Genomic DNA, 17625 nt, shown 5'->3' with positions numbered 1-17625 from the left:
CTGCATGACTTCTCCTGGATAGATAAGCCTTTCTTAGACAATAGTACACATATACAGAAATAACTACATAATAGGCAAGCCRGTGTTACTACTGTATATTGCTGCTGAGACTTCTAGCATTAGCCAGGTTTTCATTACTGTCAGTCAGCCTGCTGTGCACTAGTGCTGAGGGTGAGCCCTAATCCTAGGCTGCTTCTCCAAGCTGTGGAAATAGGAGGTTAGCATTCAGTTTTAACAGTTCACAAATGAGCTGCTTTGCTCCTCTTTATATCAAAGCACTTTTATTTTCTAGATTCAGGCATCTCTAAAAGTGTAGGAGCTTTCCTGKTAGCAAGAGCTGAAAGGCCATAACTCAACAGTATATAGCAAAAGGGTAAATTCTATGCTATTTTACAATAAATGAGAGAGAATTAATATGGAGATCTCCAAACTGGATGGAATACTCTTAGTCTTTACTTCAGTGGTTCCTGTTCAGTAGCTATAGAGTCCAGACGCAAGCTAAGATGACAGGAATAAGCTTGTCTTCGAGCAGAGGAAATGAGCCTGAGAACCTGCTCTTGATTGTGGAATGATTTAATAGCGGCTGTATACATTTACAGATAAGTAGAAGCTGATTGGTGGCACTAATGCCCACAGTTGGTGATTAGCTGTATTAGGGGGAATTTACATAAGGTTTGGTCTGTTCATAGGGACTGAATACCTCTTAATGGTTAAAGAACATCCTTCAGTTAGATGAAAGTTGAAATCCTTCAAGTTTAAGGAAAACTGTGCTCAGAAGTGTGCCCAAAAAACTAATTTAGAAGTGCACTTCTAATCTGAAGTGAACTCTGAAGTACATACACTATTTCCTTTTTCATGCTTTCATCTTATTTAATCACTCCCGTTTTCCTGTAGGTGTAACSTCAATCCACCTCTGTTCTCTCTTGTAGCGTATTTAACTGGTGTTTAYTGTGACACCTTTAATCAGCAGCACTTGCCTCTGAAGAATCAGCCAAACAGAATGAATTCTCTTGGCTGTAGAGCCTCTGAATGCCTTGAGGAGGAATGTCAAGCTGTCTTTGGTGCTGAAACCAACTGTACCAGCACATGAAGTTAAAAGACTATCTTTGCAGAACTGATCCTCARTAGTATGTAGTCCTTTCCTTCTTCTGTATCCTCCTGTTCTGTTTTTCCTCTTYTCCCATCCCCACTCCCTTCCTTTTCCTGGAGAAAGAGCTCATTAAGGAAAGGAGCAAGTCGATTTGACATAGCTGTTCTTTGTTGCACAGTGATTCATCAGGGAATTCAGTTTATTTTCTTTTAGGTTGTTCAAATTGCCAGAAAAGCCAGGTCACAAGCAGAAAGCACATGTCATTTTCACATAGTGATTAGCTCTATTAAATTGCATCTTTTGCTTTTCCCTGAGGGAAGAATTGCCCTTTGCACTTGAAACTCCCTCTTTCCCATCTTCCAATAGCAAGTCGAGACTTGCAGTGCAGCAGAGGCMTAGTTCGGGCTCCTGTACAACGAACAGTAAGGATAGCTACTTGCTGAAACAGAACTTTACTATTTAAAGAAAAACAATAAAAGTGGCTAATAATAATCAGCCTTTTGCTTTAGTACAGCCAGTTTTTGCACCAAAAGAAAGAATCTGTTGTAGGTAAGGAGGAAACAAAAACAAAACAAAAAGCTGTTACTGTAAGTGAACACGTCTGTCTKTCTCTCCAACCACCAGATCAACAAGAATTTCAGTTTCTACTCGTCTGTCTTAGCTTTGGCCTCCAAAACCTAAGCAGCTGCTGCTTGGCCAAGCAAAGCTGTTATCAGAGCTGGCTGCCTCAGAGTTCTTCTTGAAGAATTAGCCAGATTACCATACAAGGCTGTCCAAAAGACTAGCCTTGATGATAATCTCATATTTGGTAACTCTGAGGTTGTTACTAGAAGAAACTGGTGATGAAAGTAGACTTTCCTACTAGTCTTTTCCAAAAGGCTTCTGATCTTAATCTGAATTTGTTAAGGGTTAAGCAAACTATAAGCTCCTGCTGGAGTTGAAACRTCCTCCATATGGTTAAGGGAGGCACATTGCAAAGCATTAACCAAGAGAAAACATTACAACTCTCAAGCTAGGAAGCCTAGATGTGCAGATTATTTAGTTTTTGCAATTAAGTTAACTACTGCATTAGAGAATGTTTCTAGAGCTTCTTTGAGAGCATTGATTTAAGTAACAACTTCATTAAAGCCAAATGATGTCAATACTTCCTTCCAAGCACATCCTGTCTGGTTAGGGAACACAAGAGACTAACTAGAAGTTATTAAGTTGCAGGCATAAAGGTTGTGCTGCATAGAAGGGAAGAAAATCTAGTTAAATTGTATCTTGGGATACAGTTCTTATGCTTTGGAGAGTCTAATTTGGGCAATCTAATTTTTGATGCAGTACATTAGAGATCTATTTCCAATTTATTAAGTAGGAGGAGGTTATATTATCACCATTCATCTTAAATGTATCCATCTTAGATGAATCATACCTTGATTAGTCRTAGTATCACTAGTTAATCAGTACATTGATTAACAGTGTACTGGTTACACATCTGTACTACAGCCCAAATGGATCAATTCATAATGGACAACTGCTAGATTAGAGTTTTCTGAAGTTGAGGAGACTCAGTTTGGTTTTAGCTCCAACCTCTGTATCATGGGAAGAGTAGCAGAAATCTGACCTGCATAGCACTTACAGTCATCCTTACCTCAGATTTTTGTTCACTGGGTATAACAGTGCTTCAAGCTTGCTGTAGCTTTCTCCAGTTCTCAGGCAGCATCYGAAGATCACTTTTCCATCATTTCAGTGCAAGCATGCCTAAAGCATTCCTATTTTCATTTTAAAGCTATACTGTGGTAGCAGTTCACATGGTGAACTCATCTTCACCCAAAAGACAATTTGCAGACCATTTCACACCTGAATTGCTGTTTGGCTTATTGTTCAGCCATTACCCCTACAACTGGATCTTTGTAGYATCTACTAGCAGATTCCACAGATCTGAAAGATTTAAAGCACCATAGTTACCTGCCATGAGAAAAGAGGCTTAATTCTCATTAAGAGCGAACTATGTTCTGAAATTCAGGCATTTTCTCTCCCAAAAGAAAAAAACATATCTTGTATTAGAAAATATACAAAGTTATTACTTTTTGAGACATCACAGAAAAATCCAAATTCTCCATTTGCTACATAGAAGAGAACTCTTCAAAGGTTTGTGGGGGGGAGGGTAATTTTATCTGAAGGAAGCACTTTGATTGGTGTCTGAGAACTGATAATTGGAGGCTCCACAGCAGAGTGTTGGGCTTCAGCATTCAAACAGCTCTCAGTAGGGAAGTTACATTAAAAAAGCACCGTTACTCTCTAGGCTACCATGCAGCATAACAGCATTCAGCCTCAAAATTATACCAGTCTCAGTTGGATTAGATTTACTGCCTCAACCCTSCAAGCCACTCATCAAAACTCATAACCAGTTTAAGTACACATTTCCTTCTCCTGTCCCATTTATTCTCCATAATCTCAAATAGGGGAAGATTGAACCTTCAGTAACTTCAAGTCACTGTTGCTTTAAGGAGGTGTTAGCAGGGGGAAGACGAGCAGCACAGTTGTGTGCACTTTTCTTGGCTTAGAACCCTTTATACCCTGAAGTTATGACATAAAAAGTGTCCAGGCGCTTAAAATAAGTCACTGAATAGTTACCTGGAAACGTCAAGGTTTTTGTGCTAGTCTAGAAATAGAATTAGATTTAATGTCTGAAACACAAGTCAGTTGTTTGTGCTTTTTGAAACTAGAGATGCCTCACAGCAAGGGGTAGAAATTTCCTGACAAGCAAATCTATTGGTTGCTTTTAGTTTGAGAAAACTAAGAACATTAAAGAGGAATAGAGCCACTAGCTGTAAGAGCCTGGTACAGACAAGAGGAGTTGGAGTGTGAAAGCTGCATGTCTGTCCTCTTTATGCTGCCTTCTTGTTAGACAAAGCTTAACCCCCTGCTTTTTTGGGCAGGTAGGGGAGAACCCACTACCCCGCATGCTCGCCCCCMCAAAACACTGTTGACTAATCAAATTGACTGCTACAGGGGAAAGGATAAATTCTCTGCTGATTTTGCTCTGCAAAATCCCATCCCCTCACCAGGAAAAAGAGTCTGTCAGTGCAAAAATTATTCTTTCCCCAGTTTGCATACCAAGACACAACAGTACAACAAGATGTAACATCTCATCTTGAAACTCTGCATACTGGAGCTGCACTGAGACAAACTCCAATTTCAAGATAGCAGGAACATCAAGGAAGGATGAAATCAAGATTGCAGAYTATACCCTTAAATTTAAGTTATAATCCTTTTTTTGCCATAAATTTACTTAGTGAGTAAGATAAGGTTTAGCTCAGTTGGTTAGACCATGGTGCTAAAAATGCCAAGGTCACGGGTTTGATCCCCGTATGGGCCACTCATTTGAGGTTTGGACTAGAGGATCTCCAGAGGTCCCTTCCAACCTTACCGATTCTATGATTCTAATACCGAATAAGGATGCTAAGCTACTCAGCAGTATTTCACCTTGCAGATTAGCGTCCTTCAAGCTATGGCATATATACTGATTGATCTTTTCCAAACATACAGACAGCACTCAGTGTGTCTAAGTAGTTTTCTAAGGAGATTCAACTTTTTTAGTCTTAAAAAATTAAAGCCTGGTACCTTATTTTATATTGCAGGCTGAGCTGGAGGATTGGAAGGCTTTGATACAYGCTGCCCTACTGCAAGAACAGGAAAGCTGACTACAGTTGTCAGACAAGATGTTACTTCATTTACAATGATGCTTGGTGCAGAAAACAAGTTAAGTGCAGCTAAAGCAGAGCCTCTATAGAAGGCTATCCATAAGCAGGTAGCAGTAAGCCCATATATGGTAAACTGGTTGCAGCACAGAAACAATTCAGATTTTTGTTTGCCTTTGCAGTTAAAATTTATTGCATCTTCTGTCTTTAGGAATGAAAACTGAAGTTTTCCAGTGATCTGACTCAAAGCCACTGTTGTGAATTTATGGCCACCATTGCATTTGAGAACACGCACAAAACACCTGATTCAATGCATCTCATACATGAGGTATGATGTTTGCTTGAGACATGCATTTTTTAAATCAGTTGATGCCAGACTACTCACACTTTAGTTAAACCTATACTGTGCAGTCCAGGGCTAGGAGAAGAAAGTTCACTTTTGTATTTGCTGGGTAGATGTTAACCTCCTGTTCATACAGTAGCAGCCTGAGTTGAGACCGGCACATGGCTATGCCATCCTGAGTGGGAACTGAAGTCTTAGTGTTATCTTCCTGCACTTCTTTGCTTTCCTTCCTTCCCCTTTCCCAAATATAACTGCATGAAAGTTTAGTCTGTGATTGCAGATCAGTCTTTTGGTCAGTCTGGAGTTTATATTGGAGCAGGAAAATAAGTTTTACTTTTGACAACAGTAAGAAGTACATACAGCTGCCTTGTAAAGGCTGAGGCTCTTCAGCGTTTGAGTGTGCTTCAGTCAGTCCAAGAAACGCTGAAGTTCAGGCTTTGCCTAGACATTTGWTGCTTACTCCTGCAAGATGTGGACATGGCCAGTAGTCAATTACACCATAACTGTCTTATCTGAAGGTCATTTCTCCCAGAATATCAGAAGCAATACACTTAAGTTCTCCTTGCTCCCCTTCATTCATGCTTGTGTTTGCCATAAGTGATGTATTAGCACTGATATTTGTTTTGATACTTCATAGAATTTAATTTAAATACATTTATTCCTGCATACTTGAGTAAAGGGCCTCAATCTGATTCTGGAAGAATTTAGCAAGCTCTGTTCGCTTTGCCTTCAATGTTGGTGTCAAGAGTCCATTTTCTACAGAGAACATCTCTGTGTGGATGTACAGATCTTTAACCTATGTAGAGGGAAAAAAAAAAACAACAACAAAAAAAAACACGTGACACAGAATTGCTTAGAGGACAAGCATTATAGCTCTTCGCAGATCTCTTGAGCTCAATGCAGGAACTCATTCATTCTTGGGWACTCCAGTAACTAAAATTGTTCTTTGATGCAAGTTAAACTCCTTTTGACTGACACAGCAAGATAGGCTGGAACTACAGCMCAGTTCCTGTGGCCCATGGGTAATCTCCACTACATGCCATAGCAATTGCTACTGTTGTACTACAACTGTGGCTTGGTCAATGCTCCTCCACTGCCTACTACAGGTGATTGTCCTGGAAAACTTTCTTGGGTCCAAGCCTGGCACAGTGAATAATGATAGTAGTGCAGACTTCCCAGCTGTTGTATTAGCAATGCAAACATTTGTGACAAACAGGGTTTGCAAGTACTCACTTGTTCAAAGGATTTAAGGCCAGCTTCTTTCCCCAGTTTGACTATATCTTCTAAAATAGCTTTCTTAACTGCCTAGAAGAGACACACAGTTCAGCAGGAGCAGTGGCTGAGGATCATACCTACTGCCTAGTCAGTGAAAACTGAGGGTGGCAAAAACATGTACATATTTCCACATTCAAGGTTTCTCATGTTGAAGCCACTTCTAGGTCACCACTATCTTCTCAATGGAAAATAAGCAGTAATAGCCCTTGAAACCTCAAGGGATACCTATGCTTTGCCAGCTTCTACTTTAAGGCTGCATGACTCACCCAGCTTTAAGCCAGTTTAATTGACAGAAAAAATGGGTAAAAGTGAAGCTGAAGCAATATGAGATTGGACTTCAGAATTAAAATATTAATATATTTTATAACCCACTTAAAAGATAAGACCACTCACTGGATTTTTGCAGACATCTTCATAGGAACCTTTTATTCCCAGTTTTGCTGCAAATTCTGGAAGTGTCTCAGGATCAGGAACCACTATGCCTACTAGTGAAGACTGAAAACAGAGGGAAGTAGTCATATTTAGACAAAGACTAGGCATATAAAATTACTTTTGTAGTTTATGGGAGAACTTGATAATGGACAATTTTTATATACTAAATCAATGTCCACTTTCCCATCCATTTCTAGGATTTGGAAGGTAGCTACAAGGACTTCAACTTAAATCTTAACTTCTGACATCAGTAATTGAAGTAATACTTTGCCTCTGTTATTTGTGCTAAACTCCTCCTCCAGCAATTGCTTTTGGCTGGCTTATAGACTGAAGACTGGAATCTACAAGTGTAGGTGACAGCTCTGTGGCAAAGGAGTGAGCCTGACATACTGATCCCATTCAAGTATGTAACTAGCCTTAACATGACTTTCAATTTAATGCCAAGATCTCCTGTTCTGAGGTATCAAAGCAAAGGCTGAAAACAGCCCAAAAGGTCTGAAAGGAAGCTTCTATAAACGGATTTCATAGGAACAGATTTCATTCAAGGACTCTTGTATATGCATATAATTGTACCCTGATCCAAAACTCAGTTTGGGGGGAAWCTTGCATGGTGCTTACATTTGACACCGCTTACCCTCAGGCTCTCCCCGTGTACAAAGACTTGAGCTACAGGAGTACTTCGAATATAGATRTTTTCTATCTTCTCTGGAGCAATATATTCTCCTTGTGCAAGTTTAAATATATTCTTTTTCCTATCAATGATCTTCAGTGTTCCATTCTAGAAATAGAAGATAAACATCATTAAAGTCCCAGTCTTGCTTTAAGAAGCAGGACTAGAGAGCTCCTTTATTCTGCTCTGGCAAAGTATGAGACAATCTACTCTGCCTGATCATTATGGGAGTGAAATTCTTAATTACTGACCGAGCAGGTGTTATCTGAGATTTTCCAAGCTGATTTGTCTTTGGAGCTTTGCCTGGGACTATATGGTAGGTGATTTAACAAAATACTTTGTAAGGCTTTTATCCTAGGATCCACTTCAACTTTTCAAACTCCTGTAAACTAGTCCAAGATTCAAATCCAAGAGATGATATGTAGTAAGTTATTACTCACTGGCATCCATTTCCCTATGTCTCCTGTGTGGAGCCAGCCATCTTTATCAATTGCTTCTGCTGTTTTCTCAGGGTCTTTCAGATAACCCTTGAACACATTTGGTCCTTTAATGCAGACCTACAGCAAGCACAGAACATTGTAAGTTACCCAGTCTTATATTTCAGTATTTCCTGATATGCACAGGAAGTGGTAGCTACCTCGCCTTCATTATTAGAAGAGAAGTAGTTCATTTCCGCCACATCATCTAGCTTTATGATATTACAAGCTAACGGGGCTCCAACATGGCCTAAGGGGAAAAAAAGAAAAAAACAAAAACAAAGATAGTTAGGTTTGATGGATTCCACTACCAAATGACTTTATTTGATATAAAGCTAGAAAGAGTGGGTCTTGAAGTGGGATGGGARAACTCAGATATCCTTTGTATATGAAAGACTGAGCAATAGCAGAAGCCTCRTGGCTCTGTGTTTGCTGCTTTAGGAAGAAGTGGTGTTGTTTAAAGGGGTCAGACATCAAATGCTCAAGACCATTACTGTAATGCCATTTGCAGACACTTTGTGCAGGTTAAGCAGCAGCTAAGCCTTGATGCTTTGAGCCATTTATTGGTATAACCAGGCATACTGGTCACGTGCCACACTTGCCCTCACAAAATTCCCTCATTGTCCCTTGGTCTTCATTTCTATTTTATACTCATCATCTGTAGTTATGTCCTTGAGGACAGTGAGTGACTTGAGTTTGAGTTTAAAATTCCCAATATTCAAAACATCCTTGCTAAGATAAAAGTATCTTCAAGTARGGGTAGCTCTTCCTGAAAATATTCAAGAAACATACATGTCTGGCTTGTTAGTCCTAATTCGTTTTTGAGAAAGATGAATGTTTTGAGAGCTAAAACTAGTCTCAAAGCCCTTTGAGAAAAGCCTTTGTCTAGTTTTCTCAGACTTGCTCATCTGCAGCCTTGCAGATGCACCTTTCTTGTGTAATGGTACTAGATAAGTTCTAGGCTGACCTAGATCACTTTACACAAGAGCTCCTTGTCTACTTGAGGCAGGAATTTATTTGGGCACCCTGTTATGCATATAGGTGTGAGTGTTGCTACTAAGGATCACTTTGAGGGAGGTTAAATACCAGGATTTATTTTTCATTGAACTAATAGAAGTAGAGCACCTAAATCTGAGTGCCACTTTCTATCGGCAGTTGTGGGAGAGTTTGAGTCTCAAGCTGCTATACCTGTTGTCCAGTCTCCAGGCATTGAGAAAGTACATCCAGCTGAGCATTCAGTCTGGCCATAAGCTTCAAAGATCTGTATGAGAAAGGATGAGCATCCCATGAACACCGAGTCCTTGGTATGTAAGAGCTCAACAATCAACTATGCCCAAACACAAGTCTTCTTTTTAGGAATGAAGCCAAGACAATTATAGCCTAATTCACACTTCTTGGTGCTATTGGAGTGATCAGATAGCCTTCAAATTCAAATGTCCAAGCCTTACGCTGGTCATCTTGTTCTCTGAATTCTGTTTTCATATGTACTATTGTGGGGCTTGTTGACCACCARGGTAAGCCACAAAGCTCAGGGGCAGCCACCTGACTTACTGCTGGAGTTGCACGTTCCCATTTTTGCTGCTCAATTTCCCTTCTTAGAGCCCACAGGATATTTTTCCAGTGGTGCAGTTTGAAGTCAGTTAGCCCTGCAGAGCTTGTTCTTGATACAATTAACTCAGATCCAGCATCCTGCAAACATTGAAGACCCTGACTGCAACCTCTYCAGCAACAAGCCTGGCAAGATTGTTTATGCCCAAATAAGTGACCATTAAACAAGTCTTAATGTAGAAAAAAATAATCAACTTACCTGACAGCCCAATGCTGCTCTGAGAAATGTCAGGACAGAGGGAGATATAGGGGCTGCACCCGTTACCATTATACGCACCTGTCCACCCATTGTTTCCTACAAGAGAGTTAGAAGCTATCACATCCTCTAGTATTACATTGGTCAGGTTACTTACACTTGAGAGGACATACCTGAACTTTTTGGAAGATTAACTGATCCCAGATGCTGTCATTTCGAATTATGCCCTGCTTCACTTCAGCCATCTTCATAGTCACAGCAAAATTTAACAGGAGTTTTTTCACTGGGCTCTTTGCACCACTTTGTATCTGCAAGAAAAAGTATCACTGATCCTTGGGTTTAACTCAAATCTGTACCTCCACTTGAAGGCACCGTCTCTTAATTTGATAARTCTGTCTTCACTACTGCTGTGTTCTAGGAGATGAACAAAAGGGCAACACTAATTTGTGTTGCTGCTGTCATACTTCAGCCACAGCTCTGAGGAACAGTGATCTCTAGCTTTGCACTTGTTTCATTTTCGTTCTGAAAGTTAAGCTTTTTGTCTCTGAACAGCAGCAGATCTAATTCAGTCATGACTGGATACATTGTTCTTGTACTAGAGGTCCAAGGGCTCTTTTCAGCAACTGAGAAAGAATTTTAAAGACTTCCCTCTGCTRAGGGGTAATTAACCTAGCAAGGTTGTTATGCATTCAGTTGCAATGTGAAGTTGCATGCTTGCTTAAATGCATGAATCTGAAGATAATTTAGTTAAAAATTGCTCACATACCTTATCATATATTCTATTGAGCAGTCTTGGTACAACTGGGAATAGTGTTGGCTTCAGGGTTTTCATGTCATCTGTTAGCAACTTGATGTCTCCTTGGAAGAAGCCAACTTTCCCTCCACAGCTGTAGACTACAGTCTAAAAATTGAAGAGACCTTAGTTAAGAACAATTCCTAGCTTCATATTAGCACTAATGATTTGTTTATGGAAGGCAGCATGTTTTCCAGTGACCATTAATAGGAAAGATCTTGCTTAAATAGATTTGAGGAAATAAATTTATCATGTTTTTTTACTGTAATTTGATTTACAGATGGTCAGAGGCATTGACTTTGCAACCTTAATATGTAGTCCACGAATGCCACAAAACAAATTCCGTGTTATATTTGAAGAGAGTCAATGTGGATTTTTACATACTTGTGTAAGAGCTGTTCTATTTTGATATCCCTTGAGTACCCTGGAAATCTCAGTTAGTACGAAACAATAGAAGAATTTAAGAGCTTGACAGAGCTTAAGATATGACACATTCTGTTTTAACTACCAGCTCAGGAACTGACGTTAAGAGACTAGTTTGGGGACTATTACATGCAGAAGAGTTAGATCCAGCTACAAAGGTGCTAACACTTCCTGTAAGGAGGAGCGCAGAAGGCTGAAAACAACATGTTTTTCTTCCTTCTGTTCTGCTCTGCACTTTAGCAGATGCATCTTCAGCACTCTTAGAACATGCTGGAAGAAGTGCATTAATTGGAAGACTAGCACTGTACCTTAGGAAACAAAYTGGCAGCATGACACAACCCAGCAGAGTAAACAGTGGAGAACATATTGATATTCACTTCCTCTGAGAGTTAAATCCATGGCTTTTAAACTGCTGCCATTTCATGTGTTAGCTTGCTCTGTGCTTTAGATTAAGTGCTAGATGCTGTTAATTTGGCTTGCAGACTTCTCAGGGCATCACAGGCTCAATGAGAGTAGACTGAGGAACCAAGTTCCATCATAGTAACTCAGCAGCTGTATCTTGGAGAAGTAACTAGATATTAATTGGTCACTTTAGAGGTTTTATGTTAGGTTGGTTGCTATGTATGAATTCTCACAGGTGTTATTATCAACTAATCCATACATATAAAACCTTCTACAGAGACTTAGTGGCATGCCCACAGTCTACTTACCTGTACAACTCTCTCAAACATGTGAGCCAAAGGAAGATAGGACATGGAGATATCTGAACTTGTACACTCAAATGTATTCTATATGGGAAAGAACAGATGTTTGTCAGCAGTCTGTATGCCTTTTTGAGTTACTCTGAAGTAGAAAGTGAAGGAAGTTTGRATCAGTTTGAATACTTTGAAATATCTGCTTTTAAATGACAGAAGCAACTCAGACTCTTCCCTTCCATCACCTCTTCAAACCTTGCAACTGAAACCGAGTCAGTGAAATTTGAGACAGAATACTAGATCAGCATTAGTTTCATATTTTGGAAAATAGGGTAGTTCAGCATGCTTGGCATTAGTTCTGATTCATTCTAGAGTAACTTCTCCTTCTGAGTAGAAGTCTTTCTTCAAAGTCAAATTACTTGCAGTACTCTTGTCTTAYGGAAACATGGACACTTAGGAAAGCATGAGTTTACTGGAAGTAAACAGTTTGCAGAAGATGCCTGTATTAAAGCCGTTTTAGTGACTCTGAATGACAGCCTGGAGATCACCTTCAGCGGTAGCTTACCTCTGTGCATTTAAGGAATGCAGCAGCATTTGCAACAACATTTTCATGTGTCAGCATGGCTCCTTTAGGAGTACCTTTGGAGAGATTGGGGAGAGTCAGCTGTGGCTGTGACTGCATGTGCTATCAAGTTTCTCGTGTTTTGCTTGATTCAGTCATGATAAGAACCATCTTACTATTAGGTTCAGTCATAGCATGCATTGTCTCAACAGATCAGAAATACCCCTCATTTTGGGCACTTTCAGCTATAGATATTATATAAACAGATTTGTCTAGTGAAATTAGAGTAATTAGGAGTAGCATAGAGAATGCTGAAACAAGGCCTTTGTGTAGGGAAGATCAGCATACAGATAGTTAAACAGCCAGGCTCTTTAATGCAAAGACTCTGTATTTTTCAGAAGGAAAGATAGAGCAAGAATAGAATAGAATGTCACTTGTTTCCCAAAGAAGCTTTGTCACTACAATACATATTCACTAAAGACAATGTCCGAAACAGAAGCACAGTTATAACTTCACACTAGAAATATCCAATTTATTCTTTTTACATTTTATGTTGTTAGTGATTCCTTTTCTCCACTGGAAATAAAGTTCTTCCAGCTCAGGGAGATTGTTTTAATGGGGAAATATCAAAATCTACCCTCTTACCTGTAGTTCCACTGGTGAAACACACAATGCAAAGATCTTCAGGCTTAGGAGGCTAGAAGACAGAAGCAACATAAAGTCAACAATCTACGGATTGTTATGTTGCCTATTACTATTTATGTACACTCCATAAAGGGGTACGAATYTAGCACACCAACCAGAAATTCTGTTTGGGAACAGAAAGACAAGCTTCAAAAATCCTGCCAGTCTCCTCTGCTAGCCATGTGGCATAAGGTCTCTTTTCAGAGGTTAGTTTTGCAAGTTCAGAACTGTTCTATAGGGATACTTACAATTGGTTCTATTACGTTGTTTCTTCCCAGCTCCTGTGTTACAGAAAACATAGCTTAATAATTGTAACAAAAAGAAATGCAGCACAGTTAGATAAATAGGTAATTAGACTTCAAAGGCAGCATTTGTTTTTACTTCAACTCTTTATGCTCTTATCTCCTTCAGAGAGATAAGTTAGTCTTTGTGCATTTAGTGTACACAGCTTGGAAGAACTGACTCTTCTTGGAGTTGTGAAAAGCAGGAATTTAGGTGTGCAGAAAGTGATCAGAGCTACTTAAGGAGTTTGGAAATTATGATTAGAGACATCTTGTTTTATTTAATGTAAGCCACAGATTACATTAAAATTAAATTAATTTTTAATTTAAATTAAAAAGATTAAAACTAGTATTGGGATTTCAAAGCAGCCAGTCATTTGCACTTAAAGTTTAATTAMATTTGTTTATCTTGGTACAACTAAAACAAGAGTTAGGCTAGGGAATTCTTCAGGTTTCTGCATACTGAGTGTCCACAACGCTTGAACACAATAGCAGTCAATAACTGGATCTCTGCAAGTCCACTCAGCTAAATGTATCAAGTTTTAAAATGACTTTCCGTCAAGATCTCAAATTCAGGTGTGATTATTGGATAATGCGTAAAGTGTCAGTGTCACCAGAGAAAATCCAAAAGTCTAGCTAGCAAGGCATTTCTCTGCAATACCAAGCAGAATCCTTTAGTCACTTACCTCAACTTCATGCAGTGTTAGAATTTCAACTCCCACTTTAGCTCCTCTGTCCTTGAGCTCTTTATCAAAGAGATCCATAAGAATGACAGTCTTCAAACATGGGGTCTTTCCTTGCTCACAGTTGTCAAGCAAGAGCTGTGCCTTCTCAGGCTTGTCACAGATCACTGTGCTCATGTCAGCTACAGAAGAKAAGTTACATTTCAGAAGTCTGTTCTGAGGACATAGGACACGAGTGAGTGACAGCTCAGTAGCACATACGTTTAGAACATAGCATTGGCTTCTTATATAGTGAGCTTCAGCCTCTGCATTTGTTCATAGGGATTCAATGACTGGCTTGACAGTGGTAAGAAGATTCCTGCTAAGGTCGGTTGAGTTTATAGCTACAATCTCATTTGTTTTCCTGAAGCTAGCCCTTTGTGTTGAAGAACTAAAGACAAATATCTCGAGTCACAGTCAGAATAGGTATTTGATCTTTCAGTATTGCAATAAAAGCTCAGAATTGTCCACTAATTGTTTAGTTTTAACAGTCTCCCTTAAATTTAAGAAAATATAGACCTGCTTGAAGGAGGTACCTAAAATTAATAATATCTCAATTTCCCTGCATTTTCAGAAGATTTGCACAGAATTACAAAAGCATTCCCAAGTAAAACAWCAGAGGACTATGTCTGAACATGCTGGGTCCTAATTAATCACAGCTGTGTAATCCCAGGGCRAGACCTATTGACAAAATTTAGCCACATAACTGTTGAAATGATTATGCTTGTCACATCTTATTTATAGGTTGGGTCCTAGGTAGTTGTGATCATAGTGGATTTTTTTTCCTTCATCTCCCCTAGGACTGGGAGAGGAAGTTTGAAGATGTATTCAAACTTCCTTACCAGATTCTTCTGTGATGGCATACAAGCTGTTAGTTCTGTAGAACCACAGACCCTAACTAGATAGATTTAGACATATACTTCCCCACCAACCTCCTTCCACCCTACGTCCCTCTCCCTTCCGCTCTTTGCATCCTACAATTTGTAAAATCAGAGASAAATATCTAATTTTAATTCTCATGCAAGCTTATCTGTGTTGTCTGATTGTCTGTTTTTCAAGCAGCGTGAGAGTTCAAGATGCCAAACCTCAAATAGCAAATGGTTGGCCCCTGCAGTTGCAACATGGTCCACATAACCTAGCAGGTCATTATTAAACTTGTTCTCAAGATGCCCAGAGTCACATGAAGCTCATTGCCTTCTTTCAGAAATTAAACGATGTCCCCTGCAGAAAAGCTTTACAGAAGTGAAGCRTCCATAAAACTAGAAGAGCAACAAGGGCAAAGCTAATCTAAATTGCATCAAATTCCTTTGAACTTCAGCCTTCTCAGAACAGAGCATCTTAGAGAAATCATCACTATGAAACAGTTGAAGTCATCATTTACCTTTGTTAACAATATATACAATGGCATCTGGCCCCAGAGTGTCATAGAGTGGAACAGCAACCAGTGAGTAAGTGTAGCAGGCATACTCTGAAATGATCCACTGAAGAGAGAAAACAATAATACTAAGGAAAACTAGCAGCTCTCAAGACAAGATTACCTACAGACTTTGTGCAGCTGGACTAGCCCATGCACACTTCAGTAGTTGAGTCTGTGTAAGGAACATGTTCCTAGGACTCCTGCAGCAGCCAAAACTCAAGACAATGATTGTTTTATTAGGTACCTGGCATGATGTATGCTCAGTCATTAATAAGGGAACTGGAAGGGGGAAAGTCACTTGTGATTGTTCCTAGGACGGCCTCAAGCTATTTAGATAGCGAGTTGATCAGATCTCAAATGACTGGACACTTCTCTCCCTGCCAGACCCCAGAGTACTCTGAGATAGAATAATCTATTTGTTGCTTACCTCAGGCCTATTCTGAGCAAAAATACCAATGAACTGGTTTGATRTTTTTTTACATCCTTTCTGCAGAAGTCCTGATCCAAGGTACTCAGCTCTATCCAAAACCTGTAAGAAAGTTATCCCCCTTTAGCGTTACAATAGTATCCTAAATGAAGTCATCTGTTATGTGCAAAACTCACCTGTTTATATGTTAGCCACTGATAAGGTTGATTGGGTTTTCTGTAGCCCAAACAGGAACCATTTCCTAATGGAAAAGTTCAGAAAAGTAGCTGTAAAACCTCAATACTGAAGTTGCATGGCACTTCAGCATGATACTGATAAGTGGGCAATATTCTCAGTCACATGTCTAGCTAACTTCATGGAGCATGCAAGTGAAATGTCCATAACTAAATACTCTGCCCAAATCTTTATAGCAAGAATGTTGGCTTCATCCTTATGAGCGATATTTTAAGACCTGGTGATATTTTCTTTTTACAACCCAAATAGGATAGAAATAGTTACCAAGCTATCATATGTATTTCCATGCACAGGGCTTGGGCCTATGAAGTCACATGGACAGCAGCTCATACCTGTTGTGGGCAGGCAGTAATTTTACACTGCAAACTCACATCATAAAGCTCAATTATTTCCCTCTAATACTCTATATCTGCCAACTCTTCACTGAACTCTGCCACCTTAAGCTTCTAATGCTTGTTCMTGACCAGTCTGCCAACTGACACTACTTCCAAATCAGTGAAAAAAATGGGGTCACTAGTCACTCAAACCCATTGAGGTCTAGGAAAGATTTTGCCAGCCTAAACTACTACAGAYAAGAGGCAGTTGAAAAAGTTTGAAACTACTCGATTTACTTGTGATGAGTAAGAAGTAATTAGCAGCTGCAAAGCTTACCAGAAACATGCAGTCCTCTTTGGAAGACTTCATACATGGTTTTAGCATCTTCAAAGTAATAAGAAAGCAAGTTGTTATCTGCCAAGAGTGCACCTCTTCTGGCTCCTCCCTAGAGACAAAATATGGTTATATATTAGTGCACAACAAATGCAGTGCTACTTGTTATTCAGCCAATCTCCCAGCAAGCCCATTTAAAACATTTTAATAACATCAGATTGTTGGGGAAATTTCATTTTCTATCCTTATTTCAGTCTGGTCAGTTGCATGCAGAGGAACTTTATAGCTGGACAAGATTAGTGTTCAGTTACAGGTTAGAGACCTTGACTAAGACCAAGTGTTATTGGTTCCCAAGTTTCATTATGTCTAGTATCCTAGTCCAGCATCAGCCTCAGAGCTGTCCACTAAAAACATATAAACCATTTAAAGTACAGAAAAAAAAGAAAAACAGTGGCGGCTGAGACCATCTGGTAAAAAGCACATCYAACTCTGTCAAGAGCCACTACATCTTATTCAGTTAATATTTTAATACTTTCCTTCTCTCACTATATACCTGGGAAGGAAAACTATGCATATCAGACAGGAAAGTTCTCACTGATACTCAGAGTCAAGAATAGATTGGTGTTCAGAGTGAGTTTCTTAAAAACAGTCCGTCCTTACAAGCAGAATAAGTGTTACCTCAACTCCTATTGACTGCTTGTTTAAGTCAACAGGAGGCCAAACAGGTTTCGGCCTGCTTATCACCCACAGAGAAATGGCAGCTCCAAATACAACGAGGCTAAACAACGCTGGTGTTGGGAGCGGTGAGAACAAGACTTGAAGTATCCAAATCATTGTGCTGGGTCAGCGCAGCCAGAGCTGAACCTGAGACAAACAGGASGTTTAACAAACGGTTAAAAGCACTCACTACCTGTAAGTCACGGTTACTTAAATACTTTGTTAAGCAAAACTACAAATCATTTC

The 17625-nt window shown here is 39.5% G+C and overlaps 2 protein-coding genes across 2 annotated transcripts in view; one reads left to right on the top strand and one right to left on the bottom strand.

The window, feature by feature from the left end:
* ZDHHC6 (zDHHC palmitoyltransferase 6) overlaps positions 1 to 17625 on the top strand; it is an 82713-nt gene that overhangs the window by 11048 nt on the left and 54040 nt on the right. The gene's annotated exons all lie outside the window — the stretch shown is intronic.
* Positions 5775 to 17496, bottom strand: ACSL5 (acyl-CoA synthetase long chain family member 5). Its single transcript, XM_085319134.1, has 20 exons — positions 17341 to 17496; positions 16666 to 16774; positions 15957 to 16021; positions 15781 to 15882; positions 15318 to 15417; positions 13901 to 14079; positions 13182 to 13214; positions 12895 to 12946; positions 12253 to 12326; positions 11703 to 11780; positions 10543 to 10677; positions 9950 to 10084; positions 9780 to 9875; positions 9161 to 9233; positions 8134 to 8222; positions 7937 to 8053; positions 7461 to 7604; positions 6788 to 6889; positions 6353 to 6424; positions 5775 to 5915 (listed from the first exon to the last, which is right to left on the bottom strand). Exons 1-20 carry the CDS (start codon positions 17494 to 17496, stop codon positions 5775 to 5777), a joined length of 2052 nt encoding a protein of 683 aa, XP_085175260.1.

Source organism: Rhea americana, unplaced genomic scaffold (assembly GCF_003343005.1).
Source record: "Rhea americana isolate MKP2758 unplaced genomic scaffold, rheAme1 scaffold_57, whole genome shotgun sequence".
Classification (NCBI taxonomy): Eukaryota; Metazoa; Chordata; class Aves; order Rheiformes; family Rheidae; genus Rhea; species Rhea americana.
The sequence above is the reverse complement of the archived record's forward strand: the minus strand, read 5'-3'. Positions and strand labels throughout refer to the sequence as shown.